Source organism: Vigna angularis, chromosome 4 (assembly GCF_016808095.1).
Source record: "Vigna angularis cultivar LongXiaoDou No.4 chromosome 4, ASM1680809v1, whole genome shotgun sequence".
NCBI classification, from domain to species: Eukaryota; Viridiplantae; Streptophyta; class Magnoliopsida; order Fabales; family Fabaceae; genus Vigna; species Vigna angularis.
Window position 1 is genome coordinate 104,397 of NC_068973.1, and position 16,456 is coordinate 120,852.

At 34.8% G+C, this 16,456-nt stretch overlaps 2 protein-coding genes and 1 long non-coding RNA gene across 4 annotated transcripts; 1 reads left to right on the forward strand and 2 right to left on the reverse strand.

Moving 5' to 3' along the window:
* Window positions 1–406: 406 nt before the first annotated feature.
* Window positions 407–4,578, reverse strand: LOC108318688 (linoleate 13S-lipoxygenase 3-1, chloroplastic). The gene is made up of 8 exons (XM_017556327.2): window positions 4,039–4,578; window positions 3,685–3,947; window positions 3,027–3,267; window positions 2,627–2,947; window positions 2,299–2,492; window positions 1,894–2,186; window positions 1,525–1,791; window positions 407–1,440 (listed from the first exon to the last, which is right to left on the reverse strand). Exons 1-8 carry the CDS (start codon window positions 4,430–4,432, stop codon window positions 672–674), a joined length of 2,742 nt encoding a protein of 913 aa, XP_017411816.1. The 5' UTR covers window positions 4,433–4,578; the 3' UTR covers window positions 407–671.
* Window positions 4,579–8,807: 4,229 nt separating this feature from the next.
* LOC108323728 (uncharacterized) lies at window positions 8,808–11,250 on the forward strand. 2 transcript variants are annotated; one of them, XR_008248660.1, is made up of 3 exons: window positions 8,810–10,468; window positions 10,728–10,921; window positions 11,039–11,250. It is a non-coding gene; the product is annotated as an uncharacterized LOC108323728 (long non-coding RNA). The 2 variants fall into 2 exon arrangements; XR_001831711.2 differs by having other exon boundaries at window positions 8,808–10,468; window positions 10,728–11,250.
* Window positions 11,251–11,709: 459 nt separating this feature from the next.
* On the reverse strand, window positions 11,710–15,880 carry LOC128196372 (linoleate 13S-lipoxygenase 3-1, chloroplastic-like). Its single transcript, XM_052877160.1, has 8 exons — window positions 15,342–15,880; window positions 14,988–15,250; window positions 14,330–14,570; window positions 13,930–14,250; window positions 13,602–13,795; window positions 13,197–13,489; window positions 12,828–13,094; window positions 11,710–12,743 (listed from the first exon to the last, which is right to left on the reverse strand). The coding sequence occupies exons 1-8, from the start codon at window positions 15,733–15,735 to the stop codon at window positions 11,975–11,977; spliced, it is 2,742 nt and encodes a 913-aa protein (XP_052733120.1). The 5' UTR covers window positions 15,736–15,880; the 3' UTR covers window positions 11,710–11,974.
* Window positions 15,881–16,456: the final 576 nt, after the last annotated feature.

Consider the following 16,456-nt stretch of genomic DNA (forward strand, 5'->3'; position numbering starts at 1 on the left):
CCCTTTCTGTTATCACAATTCTGTCCATATATATTTAAAGAGTTTATTTATGACATTTTTTAATATTTATGTCAATCTGTTTCACTAACGATGTTACCAAATTTAATATGAATTTTTTTTAGGATTTCTCAATCATACAAATTTGAATTCAATATAAGTTGATACTCTGACGTTCATCCTGGTGTCTAAGTTAAACTGACGTTGTAATAAACCATCTTATAAAAGTTTATGAAAAATTTATATACTATTAAGAATGAAACAAAGTTTTATTGAATGAAAGCGATGACAAATATGCTTGAAGCACTCTCACTGTTCCACATAATTCGTTTTTTCTCCATCCCAGAAAGATAAATAACAAAAAATATCTAAAGACATACTTTTTGCAAATTTGGTATTGAAGAGAAAATTGACAAATGCCCATGTGGTTTTTATATTACAATGTCAGGAACTAACGACATGAATTGCGGATAGACAATGGAGAAGAAGGAAAGAAAAAAAAAAGAATAATTAAATTTAATAAAAAAATTAAAATTAGTATCGCGTGCACATTCACAGTAGTGTTGTTTCCGTGAATTAGTGAACTTACGCACATTTTGGTCATGGAGATATTTGCAAATAAGAATGAATATATATGTGACAAAACTTGGTAATGGGTGGGGGTAGGTGAGATTTTACGTGGAGACACTGTTAGGAATCCCTCTGCATGTAACGCCGGGTTGAGAGGTAGGTGCAAGTAACTCGTAAGGTAAAACCCCTGGGCCACAGCGGTTTCTGAGTGTTGGGTCATAGTTCCTTCTCTCAATCTCCTTCTCTATCTCTCTCATTTCTGCGGAGAAGTTGTAGAATGCCTCGATGATCTCTGCTTCACCTGACCAAATGGATGACTGTTGGCGCTCCCCCAAATACTCCTCGTCCGGTGAGTGGGTAGAGAGTGTGTCAACTATTGCCATATATTTTGTAGCTTGTAACAAGCTTGGCAGCGCATTTAGGAAATACTTTTCGGGATCTGCCATGAAATTCGCTTGTTTTTCACTCTTTTTTTCCTCTTCGTCTTCTGGGATTAATCTTCTCATTAGCGGAGGACGATTCGGCACATAACCTCCGTAAGGGTACTGTCCAAAATTAATAGCTGCATGCTGTGCGGATACCGTCCAAATCAATGTGGTAAGTATAGACACAAGATCCTCACTATCATTCAACGTCGGCCACCACCCTTCATGCCTAAGATCAGCATGCCCCACATTGATTGATTCAGAGTACCATGCTTGTAGCTCCCTGTCATTGCAAACCTTGCTTGGATGGCCGTAGTAGTGCTTCACATAGGCGCGGACCCAGTTCTCGATTGCAGACCAGACCATAAGCCCATCTGCAGCGTAAGGATAGTCTTCTATTACCAGTTTTACACCATTTGGCTGTGTTGCGTCAGGTACCGCCATTCCCCTGCAGCGATGGATCATGCAATGAGACTCTCATTTATAAGATTCGTTCAACTCAGAAATGGGTCTCTTTTCGTTTTCAACTAACCTGCGTATGAGATCTGCCGGGAGGCCTTCCATGTCAAAGCGCCACAAGTGTTTGTATGCAGCAGAACTGATCTCCGTGCAGTAGCGCCCAGGTGTAAAACTAGACTCGATGATTCCGTCGGCATTGATCAGTTTCTGGCGAGCTAAAGCATTGATATCCAATGTGTACCTCATGTGTGGTTCCAACAGCTTAAAAACAGGATGCATTGCACTTAATTGTCTATGAGCAGACAATATAAATGGTTCCGTGCAGGCATGTGTGCGTAACCTGCATACAGTTTACCAGAGAATTCTTTTTCGATTAGTTAACCAACAAGATGTAATCAAATGGTACTTAAATAGTACATATGCTGCTTCCGGATTTGCTTACCAATGGTTAACAAGTTGGTGCACACCAGCATCATTGGCACAAACATGAGCTTTGGCCAGCTGCCACTTCCAATATGTGGTTGCGTCCACAGGAGGGGTAACTACGCGTTTCGATCCGGAACTTGGTCCGAGGCTAAGTTCTATAGCAATTGGTTTGAGAGTGCCAAGCGGTGTCAAGAAAAATATGGTGCGGGTAGAATAGGATTTTCTACCATCAAGGGCGTTGATCCGGTCAACAAATGGAACATAGACATCGTGATAGTTTATCATAAACAGCTTATTTGCCTGTATTGCCTGAGAAATTCGAAGTAACAAATTTAGTGCCAGGGTCCCAATTGTTTAAGATAAGCCATGGGATTTGGCGACAAAACATTTTAGTCATGTTGTCGAGGATTTTGAGGAGTACCTGTTGCACGGTCATGCCATTCAGTTGTGCCAAAATATGTTCTTCTTTGAGTGCAGACTCTTGGTGGCCATACATTTCGGGGTCAAGTTTGCTCACCGGTGGGAAAACTTCAAGCCGCTCAATATTAATAGGGTTGACTCCTGCTATTGCTTGCCTGGCGAATTCATCATCTCGAAGCCAGGCAAACTTGTCCTCTGTATAATAAGCACGAGATCGTTAGTTTAATCAGCAACACCTTGTTTACAATAACAATATAATAATTATGAAGGATAAATTAGTTCACGCCAAAAAGATAACAATTAGAAGGAAAAGAACAAGGGACACTCACTGGAAATAATTTTGGGAGTGTCATATTTGAGAAGTTCTTGGCTGCATTGTTTTATCTTTATGACCACTTGTGACAGAGGGAATTTCTTTATAATTTCATCTTGCAAGGGCTGGCTATCATTGTAAAGGTCGTCAAAGTCTGAAAATCGGTTGAAGTCTTGGTTATCAGCAGAGAGACTAGCCTTAAGGCCAGGGATCAAGTTATGGAGCACTGCCTTCAGCCTCTTGATTACGAATGTGTTCATTTTAGACTCGTCGAATTGCTCGTCTCTTGGTACGTACATAGGCTGTGGCAAATCCACACGACTCTCAGCATGCATATCTATAAAACGCAATTTACTGTGTTATGCTCACGTCCGTAATAATTAACCTTAGACGAGTGAATGAATTGTTAATGTTACCTGTATCTGTGGGGGCCCGACCAGTACGACAGCGTCTTGGGTATGGATGGTTTTGGGTTCCACCAAGAGTCGGTCTGGTAAGCTCAATTCCTTCATCTGGATTACCCAAATCGTTGTATGTGTCGAAATCATATATTCTATCACACAATTTTCTAACTCCTTTCCCATCACCTCTAAGATTTATCAACTCTTTCTCCCTCAGTACTCTAAGCCCAGCAGGTGTATCACCAGGTAAATATGCCTGACAAAATAAATCAAATTATAAAAAATATATATATAATAAAAACCCAGAATTAGCAGAATAAAAAATAAAACAACTTGTACGTAATAAATTCTTAGTTATATCTTTCTGTGAGTGGGTCTATTAAATTGGGTAGCGACCGTGTTGTCGGTGGTTGATATACGTAAGCTTAAATAAACCCTAGCATTAGTCGATAAGAATTTTGAAAACTCATTTCACAGGTATAATAATCTGTATATGGCTGCTTGTTTACGATTTGTAACTTGTGATTATGGAGGAAGACTTTTTCTTTGATCAAAGCAGCCGAGTCTACTATTGAAAGTTGAAAATTTTGAATAATAAAAAAAGGAATGCATGTTCAACTGGTTAGCATTATTAAATAGTAATTAAATGCTTTGACCTTTCCAAGTTGGTTACCTTGTTAGAAAAGAATATCCTCTCTCCTTGTACCCATGAGTTGCAGGGGAAAGGAACTGCTCCACTCACAAACCCTTCGATGACTATACTTTCCAAGAAGAACTCTCTTTGGTGTTTGTTTGTAACAGCAATAGCTCCAGGGACTCCAAAATCTGAGTCCACAATGAATTCGGCTGTATAATTAACTCTCTCTGCTTTGACACTGGATTTCTTTGACCAGTTCTTTAGGGCTGCTTTGTTGCTCTTCTTTGGAGATTTCCTTTCTAAGAAGCATATTAAAATAACATTAGATTCGTTTGTTGTGTTTTCTAAGAGAGAGTGGGAAGTAATAATGGTGAGTTGTGAAAGGCTTACTTGGGTCAATGTCAGTGCTGATAAGCTCCAGCACAACATTTCTTGTTCCTATACTATCACTGATGGCGTCCAAATGCTTCAGCATGGTCTCTCTGAAATTCTCTCTGATCTTGTTCCTCACCGTTACCACAGCTCTGACCTTGAACTGCACAGGTTTCTCTGCATGCACTCTCAGTGTGGTCTTAATAAAATCCTGACTAATAGCTGCTACCGGAAACCTTGGTCCCCTTCTCAACCTCGTACCCCTTGTCGTGTTGTGGAAAGGAAACGAGATAGGATTGAGGCCGAACAAGGGTTGGTTGTGTTGAAAAGTATTATTGTGAAGAAGCAGTTTGGAGGAAGCAGAAGCAAACGAGGTAAAACCCATGAGTTGGTTATGAAGAGCCACTGGCATGTTGGCTGCTTCTTTTTTCACAACGTATGAAGCGTTGAGTTTGTTTTTATGTTTAGGGCAGAAATAAGAAAGAAGAAAGAAGAAAGACAAAAAAAAGAGTTGAGTATGCAACGCAGCTGAGTCTTTTCGTCCATATTTATTTGTGAATCTATAGTTATATTTTCTCCCCCGCTACCAAGTCAAAACCAGTTTTTGTTTAGCGCGTGGACCAGAAACAAACTATTTATTTTTAATTTTATTAGAACCCAAATAAATAGTTTTCTTTTGCCAGATCATATGTTCCTGAATACGTTTCATATTATATCGGACACATTAGTGCAAATGTAAGGACTGAAAACAATTATCCTAAAAAAAATTGACATTAGATTCCTTTGTTGTGTTTTCTTTTATATTTTTAAGAATAATTTCTCTTATAGTTTCTTTTATTTAAAAAAAAAAAATTTAGAGGATAAGTAAAACTAAAACCAGAAGCTGTCATGAAATAGATTACTACTTGTGTAATGAAATATTTCCTGTAAAGCAATGAGCGCTATTATTATTGGAACAAATAGAAGCGTTAACTTACCAACTCAATGGTACCTTTCGACGCAAAAGAAAAAGCATAATATATATATATATATATATATATATATATATATATATATATATATATATATATATATATATATATATATATATATATATATATATGAACGATAATCTTAAGAACATAAAAAACATTTAGACGTCAGTCACTCGCTAGACCAACGTCATAAACCCATTCAAAGTCGATTTTTCTTCTTCACTGACCTTTGATGATATTGAACTCTTATTGAGCTTGGATTGTGTAGCTGCTGAGCTTGAACTGACGAGCTGTTGAGCTCGGGTTATCAAACTGCTGAGCTCAGACTATTATGCTGTTGAATTCGAACTACTAAACTTTGTATAATTGAAGCATAAAACGTCAAAAGTTCTCGAAGTCGACATGTAAAACTCTTTAAACGTCGAAAAATCATAGAATACATTTAAATGTGTTCAAATAAAAAAATTGCAGTGCCATAAATGAATTTTGAATATCCATATTATATATATATATATATATGAAGATAATCTTAAGAACATAAAAAACAATTATGACCTAAACCTTTGCTTAGTGTTCTTGAATTAGATATTTTCAATATTCAAAGTAATATTCAAATTTTAAACAATAGTTAAATATTACAAAAGCGTAAATAAAATTGATGACGTTTTTTAAGTAGAAAATATTGTTATGCCGAAAAATCAAGTCAAAGTCAAATTTATTCAGTTATATTAAGGTCAAATATTAAGTTCAATTCGATCAAAAGTCATCCTGGACTGAAAATAAATTTTATAATAAAAAACTAATTGTAGTTTTAAAACCTACAACTAAAACATTATATTGAGAACGACTTTGAAAATAATAAAACAATTAACAAGAATAATTACTCTCACTACAACATTTTTTGCATACTAAATAGAATTGTTTTATGCAAAACAAATTTTTGACATAACAATTTTTTAGTAATTTCACACTTTAATAGAAATCTGTGAACACATTAACTTATTACGAACCATTCAAAATAAAATTTCAATTATATATCCATCACCTATCACCTAATAGGTATTATGATTAAATTGATAATCTCCATAATTAATATATTTAATAATTATAGATAATAATTGCTATTAATAAATTATATTAATCCATACAAATTATTGAAATCTTGTTTCAATTTTCCAAGCGCCCCCTTACAGGGGCAGTCGGCAGGCCCAGCAGATGGAAAAGAATTAAAATAAAGAAGTAAACGAGACATAAAATTGAATTGATAGGATGACCTAGTTAACTTGTTTAATTAACTTGTTTAATTAATGCTAAGAAAGCTTCGGGGGAAGAATATTAAAGTGGAAGTTGCATTGTATTGCATTAGTTGAGATCATGGAATTGTTGTGGAATTTGTAAACATTTTAAAACTTGGGACTTTTCATCTTCACATAACCGCGGAGATATGAACACTTCCATTGAAAATTTAACGCAAGTGTCAGATGGTTGAATAACAAGTGTTGTTCATTGGTCGCTTAGTCCAACTCCAATCAACCCAATGCCCAATAAATCAAAGTCATACATCTAATTAATTATTTTAAAATAGGTACGTGGTTTAGTTTAGTCATACAAAAATAATTATCTTATCAATTTTATTTGTTAACTTTAATTATTTTTTATTTAAATTTTATTTAAATTTTATTTAAATTTAATATTTTTAATTAAAAATAATTAACTATTATAAAAAATTACTTATAAAACAAATAAAGATTATTATTTTTTACTATTATAAAAAAATAAACACATATACATAGCTTATGTAACGACAAAAAAGTGATTAAAAATTAAAACATTTCAATATAAGAAGCAGAGTTTAAAAGTAATTGAAGAAAGAGTTATAAAAGCATTAAAAAATAGAATTAATTGTTTAGCATGTAAACGGCAACAGTAGGGATACATGGAGGTAGAGGTTGACTGAGGGAATGAGTACTTTCAAGATTCCAAACCTGACGCCTGCATGTCAAAATCTATAGGGCCGACGCGCCCACCACCACACCCATAGACTAATTCCTTATAACTCTTTCAAACAAAACGGTAAAACCATGACTTTTAATTTTATTTTTCTTGGAGATGGGTCACCTAAATGCCAAACGGAGAAAATATAAGAACCCGTAAAAGTTTATTTTTGATCCTACCTTAAGGACAAAACTCAAACAAACCAAACAAATATTAAGTAAATAAATACAAATTAGAGTACCTTCAAAATTGAATTTGAATTCTTTATTGAGTTTTTATGTACCTTTTTTATGTTATGTCTTTAAAATACGTTGATTGAACACTAATTTTGATGTTTTAGAATATATTAAAAGGATTCTTATAATATCAATATTAATGTATTATTAATGTTTAACATATTACATCACCAAAAAATTTCAAAGTTACACCCATTTGTAATTAATTGAATTGTTATAGGTAAGAGAAATCATGAATTTCTTTGTTAAAGTATTCAATGTGCAGGATGCCAAAGAGAAGACTTCGACTAACATATCAACATGGGATGAGATGACCTCATATGTTCATGCTGGCAACATAAGAAACATAATTTAGGATAACTAATAAAGAATAAAGAATTAAGGTGGCTAATCATAGGTAAGGAAACCTAAGATTGAATATTCTTACAAACTCTTGTATCATGAACTCATACAAGTATTATATAATAAATAAACAGTCATGAGACATGTCATTTAATTTAATCACTATTTACTTACTAGTGGTTTGTAAGATTTACTACTAAAGATTTTAATGATTAAGTTAGTTAAGAATGTTCAGACTTACATAAAGAAGACATATCAGCTCTGAAAGAGTGGATATAAACAATAAATACGTAGAAGGTACGAGTAGTCTTTTGTATGACCATTTATTATTTGTTTTTCTTTTAAGTTTTTGATAAACTATTTTTATAAGGATTAAATATTTTTTTAATCTTTAAACTTACACACAATTAAAATTTATCATTGTTTCAAACTTTGATAAATTTTAATCCTTAAAATTTAAATTAATAGTTATAGTTTTTTAAAATTAATAACATTAACTTTTTTAAGTTTACTAAACAATGTTTTAGACTAATATTTGAAGTTGGAATTTGTCAAAATAATATAAATATCTCAAATTTCATCTTCATATGAGACGTTGAGTCAAAATTTAAAAACTAAAAATATATTTAATTTTTCTTATAATTGAGTACTAAATGAATTTATAGTTTTTATGCTAAAATTAATATTTATATTCTTAATTTTTTATATTGTGGTTTGTTTTTTTAATTGATATTTATTTGATTCTACTTAAGTGTATTAGGATTTACTATATTATTTGACTGATTGTTGAAGATTAGACATTTAATTGTATGATAAAATCTATCTATATTTATATAACATAGGTATATTTTTTAAAAGAGTATGAATTAGTTAAACTGAAATTTGTAAAATAAAAAATGGTTTTGATTTTGCCCATCCTTAGATGATTGGCTGTTTCATGATCTGATATAGTTTAACAGACTTAATTGTGTGAGGTTTGAGTATTAATGAATTGGAAAAGGAAATAGAAGAATTTGAATAAACTAACTAACACATGACAGATAAAACCCTCACAAGATAAAATTAATGGCACTCGATAGGTTGACAATATTTGATCGCCCAATAAGCAAGTGGAAACGATGATAAGTTACCTTTTTGTGTTTTTTTGAGGAGTCATGTGCTAAGCTTTCCATAATTGGTAAGTTTCCTTTGATATTACTTACTTTACTGAGTATGATCCCAAACCCCATGCACTCGGCCCCCTTTTTTTCGTTCTAGTACCATTTGGTGTGAGTCATCTAGAGTTCCTCATGGTTTCTCTTTGTAGAAACCCTAGGGCTGCCTTCTGTTCTTTCTCTATTGCATTACTGGAATGTGTGCATGCCTTTACCTTGTTTCAAAATGTCTTTAGGGACTATCTCCTCTTTTCCCTGGATTCCTTCTATAACTTCTAAGAAATTAAATGGGAAAAATTACCTATCTTGGTCTGTGTCAATTGAACTTTGATATCTTGCTCAAAGGTTCCATGATCACTTAAAAGAATATTGGAGTAGAGTACCAACAGATCAAATTCAACCTTGGAAGAAACCTGATTTTCATCTTTGTGCTCTACTTTGGCTTAGGTCATCCAAAACCCGTAACTCCTTTTGGATAAAGGTCAAAAATATTTTTGTAGACGATGTCCAACACCTCTATGATTATGCTAATCGATTGTCTCAAGCAATCTGATAATGACATGACGTCTTTCATTGCTAAATCTCAATCAATAGTTGAGGAATTGAAAATGTTCTTGGTAGTTCACTCATTAGTTGAGATAAAAGAAATGTTGGATAAGTTTTATATGGTTATGATCCTCTATGCCATGAATCTAGATTTTTATCATATTAGTGATCAAATTTTAACCTGTCAAGAAGTTTCTTCTATGGAAAACTTGACAAGACTCGATCGTGTACCATCACTACTTTATGGATGAAAATTAATCCAAACATTTTTTTTTCAACATTAATTATTTCTTAAGCTTACTTTTTTAACAATTTTTTTTTTAAAATATATTTTAAATTTTTTTCACAGATTTTATTTCTGAAAATATAATTTTAAAAATAGATTTCTAATTTTCTTAAAATATATTATTTTTATGGATGAATTGTATTCATGAGAAAGCTGTTAATGGATAGATTGAATTGGATTTTTTATTAATTAGATCAGGATGAATAAGATATTTTAATTAAATTTTTGGTGGATCATAATGGATTAATGATTTTTTTCATCGTATCCATTATAATTCGAAATAAAATTGATCAAATCCGTCCAGTATGTCATTCTTAGTCCTACAGTTATTTGTTTAAAAGTTTGTATATTCAAGGGTGTTGTCTCCTTGATCTTAAATTTGCTATAAAATAAGTGCATGTTTGAAACTCTTCTTCTAAAGAAAATACTTATTTTTCAAAAGCTCTGATTAGATAGTATGAAAAAATAAGCTAATATTGGTTCACAATAAGTTGAACCAAACAGATTGTTTGGCTTGTCTAATGGGCTCCCTGCGTTTGGTTTGTTTGAAGGAAATTTGTTTAGCTGAAAAAGAAAAAAGAGGGAAAATTTGTATGAGGGAATGGTCAACTAACTATAACGGTGTAATCGGAGCATACTAGTATATGGTTTTTCGGTGTTTGTTACTTCGGAAGATGGATATTGTATATTTATTTAAGTGTTTTGATGGTTTATGCCAATTTTTTGTGCTCATGTTCTTCTTCCTTCTATTTTCGATTTTCTGTACAGTTTATTTTGTTTGGAGAAATCGTGCTGGCACAGAAGGTAATGTATGAAAAATTTGGGGATGCTTTTCTGGTTCATTTTGTATCAAAAGGATTATCTTCTGCAAATAGCCCACAAGATCTGGCAGAGCAATATCGTCAAAAGTTGCAGGTAATAAAAGCTTATGGCGGTGAAATGTTTAGAATATAGTCCTACTGAAATAATCGAAGTTCTTTTTTCCCCCATATAACATCCTGGAACTTCTTCTCTGCCATGCTTATGTTGTGAGTAATTTGATGAAAAGATTATTTATGCTCTGTAACGTCTCTTGCTAAGTAAAGTGTGAATTGTAGTGCTTGTTGTTTAATAGGTGAATCACCGGATGAACATCTGTTGTGGTGGGCTAAAATACTATGATATTTTGGTGCAGGGTGGAGATTTAAAGGCACTAAAATCTTTCTATCAGTCAGTAGTGGAAAACTTGAGACTGCAGCAGAATGGAAGCCTTGTATTCAGATAGCATACTTGTATTGGAAAAATTAGCGAGTCCTCTTCCTATATAATATATAAGGCTTTGTTTTTTGGCCGTCTCCTAGTTTGGGGTTTGATTTCTTTCTACAGAAGGTAGTTACGATTTGTTTTTGATGAAATCAAGTTTGAGCTCTTTTTGATTGGTTTTTCAATCACCAGTAAATTTTGTCCCTCAATAGTGCGGTAATGAAACGGTGGGGAACACTGCAGGGTTGTGTATATAGATTTTGCGGTCGAGCGATGGATATTCTACTGGCCCTAATTTTGACGACTTCCTCATGCAACCTCACCAATCAGCTAATTGTCTCAGGTCTTTCATTATTCTTTTTGTCCCACACTTGTAAATTTTTGTTATTCTCTTGACATCCATCGGTTCCAAGCTTGTCAATATGAGGTCAAGATTTTGGTTTTTGATTTCTCAACCCTTTCTTTCTCCTTGCCGTATCATATCCGTTTCCTTTCAGATTTGTTGATGCCCTTTCTGTTATCACAATTCTGTCCATATATATTTAAAGAGTTTATTTATGACATTTTTTAATATTTATGTCAATCTGTTTCACTAACGATGTTACCAAATTTAATATGAATTTTTTTTAGGATTTCTCAATCATACAAATTTGAATTCAATATAAGTTGATACTCTGACGTTCATCCTGGTGTCTAAGTTAAACTGACGTTGTAATAAACCATCTTATAAAAGTTTATGAAAAATTTATATACTATTAAGAATGAAACAAAGTTTTATTGAATGAAAGCGATGACAAATATGCTTGAAGCACTCTCACTGTTCCACATAATTCGTTTTTTCTCCATCCCAGAAAGATAAATAACAAAAAATATCTAAAGACATACTTTTTGCAAATTTGGTATTGAAGAGAAAATTGACAAATGCCCATGTGGTTTTTATATTACAATGTCAGGAACTAACGACATGAATTGCGGATAGACAATGGAGAAGAAGGAAAGAAAAAAAAAAGAATAATTAAATTTAATAAAAAAATTAAAATTAGTATCGCGTGCACATTCACAGTAGTGTTGTTTCCGTGAATTAGTGAACTTACGCACATTTTGGTCATGGAGATATTTGCAAATAAGAATGAATATATATGTGACAAAACTTGGTAATGGGTGGGGGTAGGTGAGATTTTACGTGGAGACACTGTTAGGAATCCCTCTGCATGTAACGCCGGGTTGAGAGGTAGGTGCAAGTAACTCGTAAGGTAAAACCCCTGGGCCACAGCGGTTTCTGAGTGTTGGGTCATAGTTCCTTCTCTCAATCTCCTTCTCTATCTCTCTCATTTCTGCGGAGAAGTTGTAGAATGCCTCGATGATCTCTGCTTCACCTGACCAAATGGATGACTGTTGGCGCTCCCCCAAATACTCCTCGTCCGGTGAGTGGGTAGAGAGTGTGTCAACTATTGCCATATATTTTGTAGCTTGTAACAAGCTTGGCAGCGCATTTAGGAAATACTTTTCGGGATCTGCCATGAAATTCGCTTGTTTTTCACTCTTTTTTTCCTCTTCGTCTTCTGGGATTAATCTTCTCATTAGCGGAGGACGATTCGGCACATAACCTCCGTAAGGGTACTGTCCAAAATTAATAGCTGCATGCTGTGCGGATACCGTCCAAATCAATGTGGTAAGTATAGACACAAGATCCTCACTATCATTCAACGTCGGCCACCACCTTTCATGCCTAAGATCAGCATGCCCCACATTGATTGATTCAGAGTACCATGCTTGTAGCTCCCTGTCATTGCAAACCTTGCTTGGATGGCCGTAGTAGTGCTTCACATAGGCGCGGACCCAGTTCTCGATTGCAGACCAGACCATAAGCCCATCTGCAGCGTAAGGATAGTCTTCTATTACCAGTTTTACACCATTTGGCTGTGTTGCGTCAGGTACCGCCATTCCCCTGCAGCGATGGATCATGCAATGAGACTCTCATTTATAAGATTCGTTCAACTCAGAAATGGGTCTCTTTTCGTTTTCAACTAACCTGCGTATGAGATCTGCCGGGAGGCCTTCCATGTCAAAGCGCCACAAGTGTTTGTATGCAGCAGAACTGATCTCCGTGCAGTAGCGCCCAGGTGTAAAACTAGACTCGATGATTCCGTCGGCATTGATCAGTTTCTGGCGAGCTAAAGCATTGATATCCAATGTGTACCTCATGTGTGGTTCCAACAGCTTAAAAACAGGATGCATTGCACTTAATTGTCTATGAGCAGACAATATAAATGGTTCCGTGCAGGCATGTGTGCGTAACCTGCATACAGTTTACCAGAGAATTCTTTTTCGATTAGTTAACCAACAAGATGTAATCAAATGGTACTTAAATAGTACATATGCTGCTTCCGGATTTGCTTACCAATGGTTAACAAGTTGGTGCACACCAGCATCATTGGCACAAACATGAGCTTTGGCCAGCTGCCACTTCCAATATGTGGTTGCGTCCACAGGAGGGGTAACTACGCGTTTCGATCCGGAACTTGGTCCGAGGCTAAGTTCTATAGCAATTGGTTTGAGAGTGCCAAGCGGTGTCAAGAAAAATATGGTGCGGGTAGAATAGGATTTTCTACCATCAAGGGCGTTGATCCGGTCAACAAATGGAACATAGACATCGTGATAGTTTATCATAAACAGCTTATTTGCCTGTATTGCCTGAGAAATTCGAAGTAACAAATTTAGTGCCAGGGTCCCAATTGTTTAAGATAAGCCATGGGATTTGGCGACAAAACATTTTAGTCATGTTGTCGAGGATTTTGAGGAGTACCTGTTGCACGGTCATGCCATTCAGTTGTGCCAAAATATGTTCTTCTTTGAGTGCAGACTCTTGGTGGCCATACATTTCGGGGTCAAGTTTGCTCACCGGTGGGAAAACTTCAAGCCGCTCAATATTAATAGGGTTGACTCCTGCTATTGCTTGCCTGGCGAATTCATCATCTCGAAGCCAGGCAAACTTGTCCTCTGTATAATAAGCACGAGATCGTTAGTTTAATCAGCAACACCTTGTTTACAATAACAATATAATAATTATGAAGGATAAATTAGTTCACGCCAAAAAGATAACAATTAGAAGGAAAAGAACAAGGGACACTCACTGGAAATAATTTTGGGAGTGTCATATTTGAGAAGTTCTTGGCTGCATTGTTTTATCTTTATGACCACTTGTGACAGAGGGAATTTCTTTATAATTTCATCTTGCAAGGGCTGGCTATCATTGTAAAGGTCGTCAAAGTCTGAAAATCGGTTGAAGTCTTGGTTATCAGCAGAGAGACTAGCCTTAAGGCCAGGGATCAAGTTATGGAGCACTGCCTTCAGCCTCTTGATTACGAATGTGTTCATTTTAGACTCGTCGAATTGCTCGTCTCTTGGTACGTACATAGGCTGTGGCAAATCCACACGACTCTCAGCATGCATATCTATAAAACGCAATTTACTGTGTTATGCTCACGTCCGTAATAATTAACCTTAGACGAGTGAATGAATTGTTAATGTTACCTGTATCTGTGGGGGCCCGACCAGTACGACAGCGTCTTGGGTATGGATGGTTTTGGGTTCCACCAAGAGTCGGTCTGGTAAGCTCAATTCCTTCATCTGGATTACCCAAATCGTTGTATGTGTCGAAATCATATATTCTATCACACAATTTTCTAACTCCTTTCCCATCACCTCTAAGATTTATCAACTCTTTCTCCCTCAGTACTCTAAGCCCAGCAGGTGTATCACCAGGTAAATATGCCTGACAAAATAAATCAAATTATAAAAAATATATATATAATAAAAACCCAGAATTAGCAGAATAAAAAATAAAACAACTTGTACGTAATAAATTCTTAGTTATATCTTTCTGTGAGTGGGTCTATTAAATTGGGTAGCGACCGTGTTGTCGGTGGTTGATATACGTAAGCTTAAATAAACCCTAGCATTAGTCGATAAGAATTTTGAAAACTCATTTCACAGGTATAATAATCTGTATATGGCTGCTTGTTTACGATTTGTAACTTGTGATTATGGAGGAAGACTTTTTCTTTGATCAAAGCAGCCGAGTCTACTATTGAAAGTTGAAAATTTTGAATAATAAAAAAAGGAATGCATGTTCAACTGGTTAGCATTATTAAATAGTAATTAAATGCTTTGACCTTTCCAAGTTGGTTACCTTGTTAGAAAAGAATATCCTCTCTCCTTGTACCCATGAGTTGCAGGGGAAAGGAACTGCTCCACTCACAAACCCTTCGATGACTATACTTTCCAAGAAGAACTCTCTTTGGTGTTTGTTTGTAACAGCAATAGCTCCAGGGACTCCAAAATCTGAGTCCACAATGAATTCGGCTGTATAATTAACTCTCTCTGCTTTGACACTGGATTTCTTTGACCAGTTCTTTAGGGCTGCTTTGTTGCTCTTCTTTGGAGATTTCCTTTCTAAGAAGCATATTAAAATAACATTAGATTCGTTTGTTGTGTTTTCTAAGAGAGAGTGGGAAGTAATAATGGTGAGTTGTGAAAGGCTTACTTGGGTCAATGTCAGTGCTGATAAGCTCCAGCACAACATTTCTTGTTCCTATACTATCACTGATGGCGTCCAAATGCTTCAGCATGGTCTCTCTGAAATTCTCTCTGATCTTGTTCCTCACCGTTACCACAGCTCTGACCTTGAACTGCACAGGTTTCTCTGCATGCACTCTCAGTGTGGTCTTAATAAAATCCTGACTAATAGCTGCTACCGGAAACCTTGGTCCCCTTCTCAACCTCGTACCCCTTGTCGTGTTGTGGAAAGGAAACGAGATAGGATTGAGGCCGAACAAGGGTTGGTTGTGTTGAAAAGTATTATTGTGAAGAAGCAGTTTGGAGGAAGCAGAAGCAAACGAGGTAAAACCCATGAGTTGGTTATGAAGAGCCACTGGCATGTTGGCTGCTTCTTTTTTCACAACGTATGAAGCGTTGAGTTTGTTTTTATGTTTAGGGCAGAAATAAGAAAGAAGAAAGAAGAAAGACAAAAAAAAGAGTTGAGTATGCAACGCAGCTGAGTCTTTTCGTCCATATTTATTTGTGAATCTATAGTTATATTTTCTCCCCCGCTACCAAGTCAAAACCAGTTTTTGTTTAGCGCGTGGACCAGAAACAAACTATTTATTTTTAATTTTATTAGAACCCAAATAAATAGTTTTCTTTTGCCAGATCATATGTTCCTGAATACGTTTCATATTATATCGGACACATTAGTGCAAATGTAAGGACTGAAAACAATTATCCTAAAAAAAATTGACATTAGATTCCTTTGTTGTGTTTTCTTTTATATTTTTAAGAATAATTTCTCTTATAGTTTCTTTTATTTAAAAAAAAAAAATTTAGAGGATAAGTAAAACTAAAACCAGAAGCTGTCATGAAATAGATTACTACTTGTGTAATGAAATATTTCCTGTAAAGCAATGAGCGCTATTATTATTGGAACAAATAGAAGCGTTAACTTACCAACTCAATGGTACCTTTCGACGCAAAAGAAAAAGCATAATATATATATATATATATATATATATATATATATATATATATATATATATATATATATATATATATATATATATGAACGATAATCTTAAGAACATAAAAAACATTTAGACGTCAGTC

What these genes read in the sequence shown, in the direction of transcription:
- LOC108318688 (XM_017556327.2), bottom strand. Translation starts at nt 4,432, where the DNA reads ATGCCAGTGGCTCTTCATAACCAACTCATGGGTTTTACCTCGTTTGCT. An exon ending in CACCAACTTGTTAACCATTG is followed by an intron (nt 1,792 to 1,893) that starts GTAAGCAAATCC and finishes AACTGTATGCAG; the next exon opens with GTTACGCACACATGCCTGCA. An exon ending in CCGGCAGATCTCATACGCAG is followed by an intron (nt 1,441 to 1,524) that starts GTTAGTTGAAAA and finishes CCATCGCTGCAG; the next exon opens with GGGAATGGCGGTACCTGACG.
- LOC128196372 (XM_052877160.1), bottom strand. Translation starts at nt 15,735, where the DNA reads ATGCCAGTGGCTCTTCATAACCAACTCATGGGTTTTACCTCGTTTGCT. An exon ending in TCGGGCCCCCACAGATACAG is followed by an intron (nt 14,251 to 14,329) that starts GTAACATTAACA and finishes TGCGTTTTATAG; the next exon opens with ATATGCATGCTGAGAGTCGT. An exon ending in CCGGCAGATCTCATACGCAG is followed by an intron (nt 12,744 to 12,827) that starts GTTAGTTGAAAA and finishes CCATCGCTGCAG; the next exon opens with GGGAATGGCGGTACCTGACG.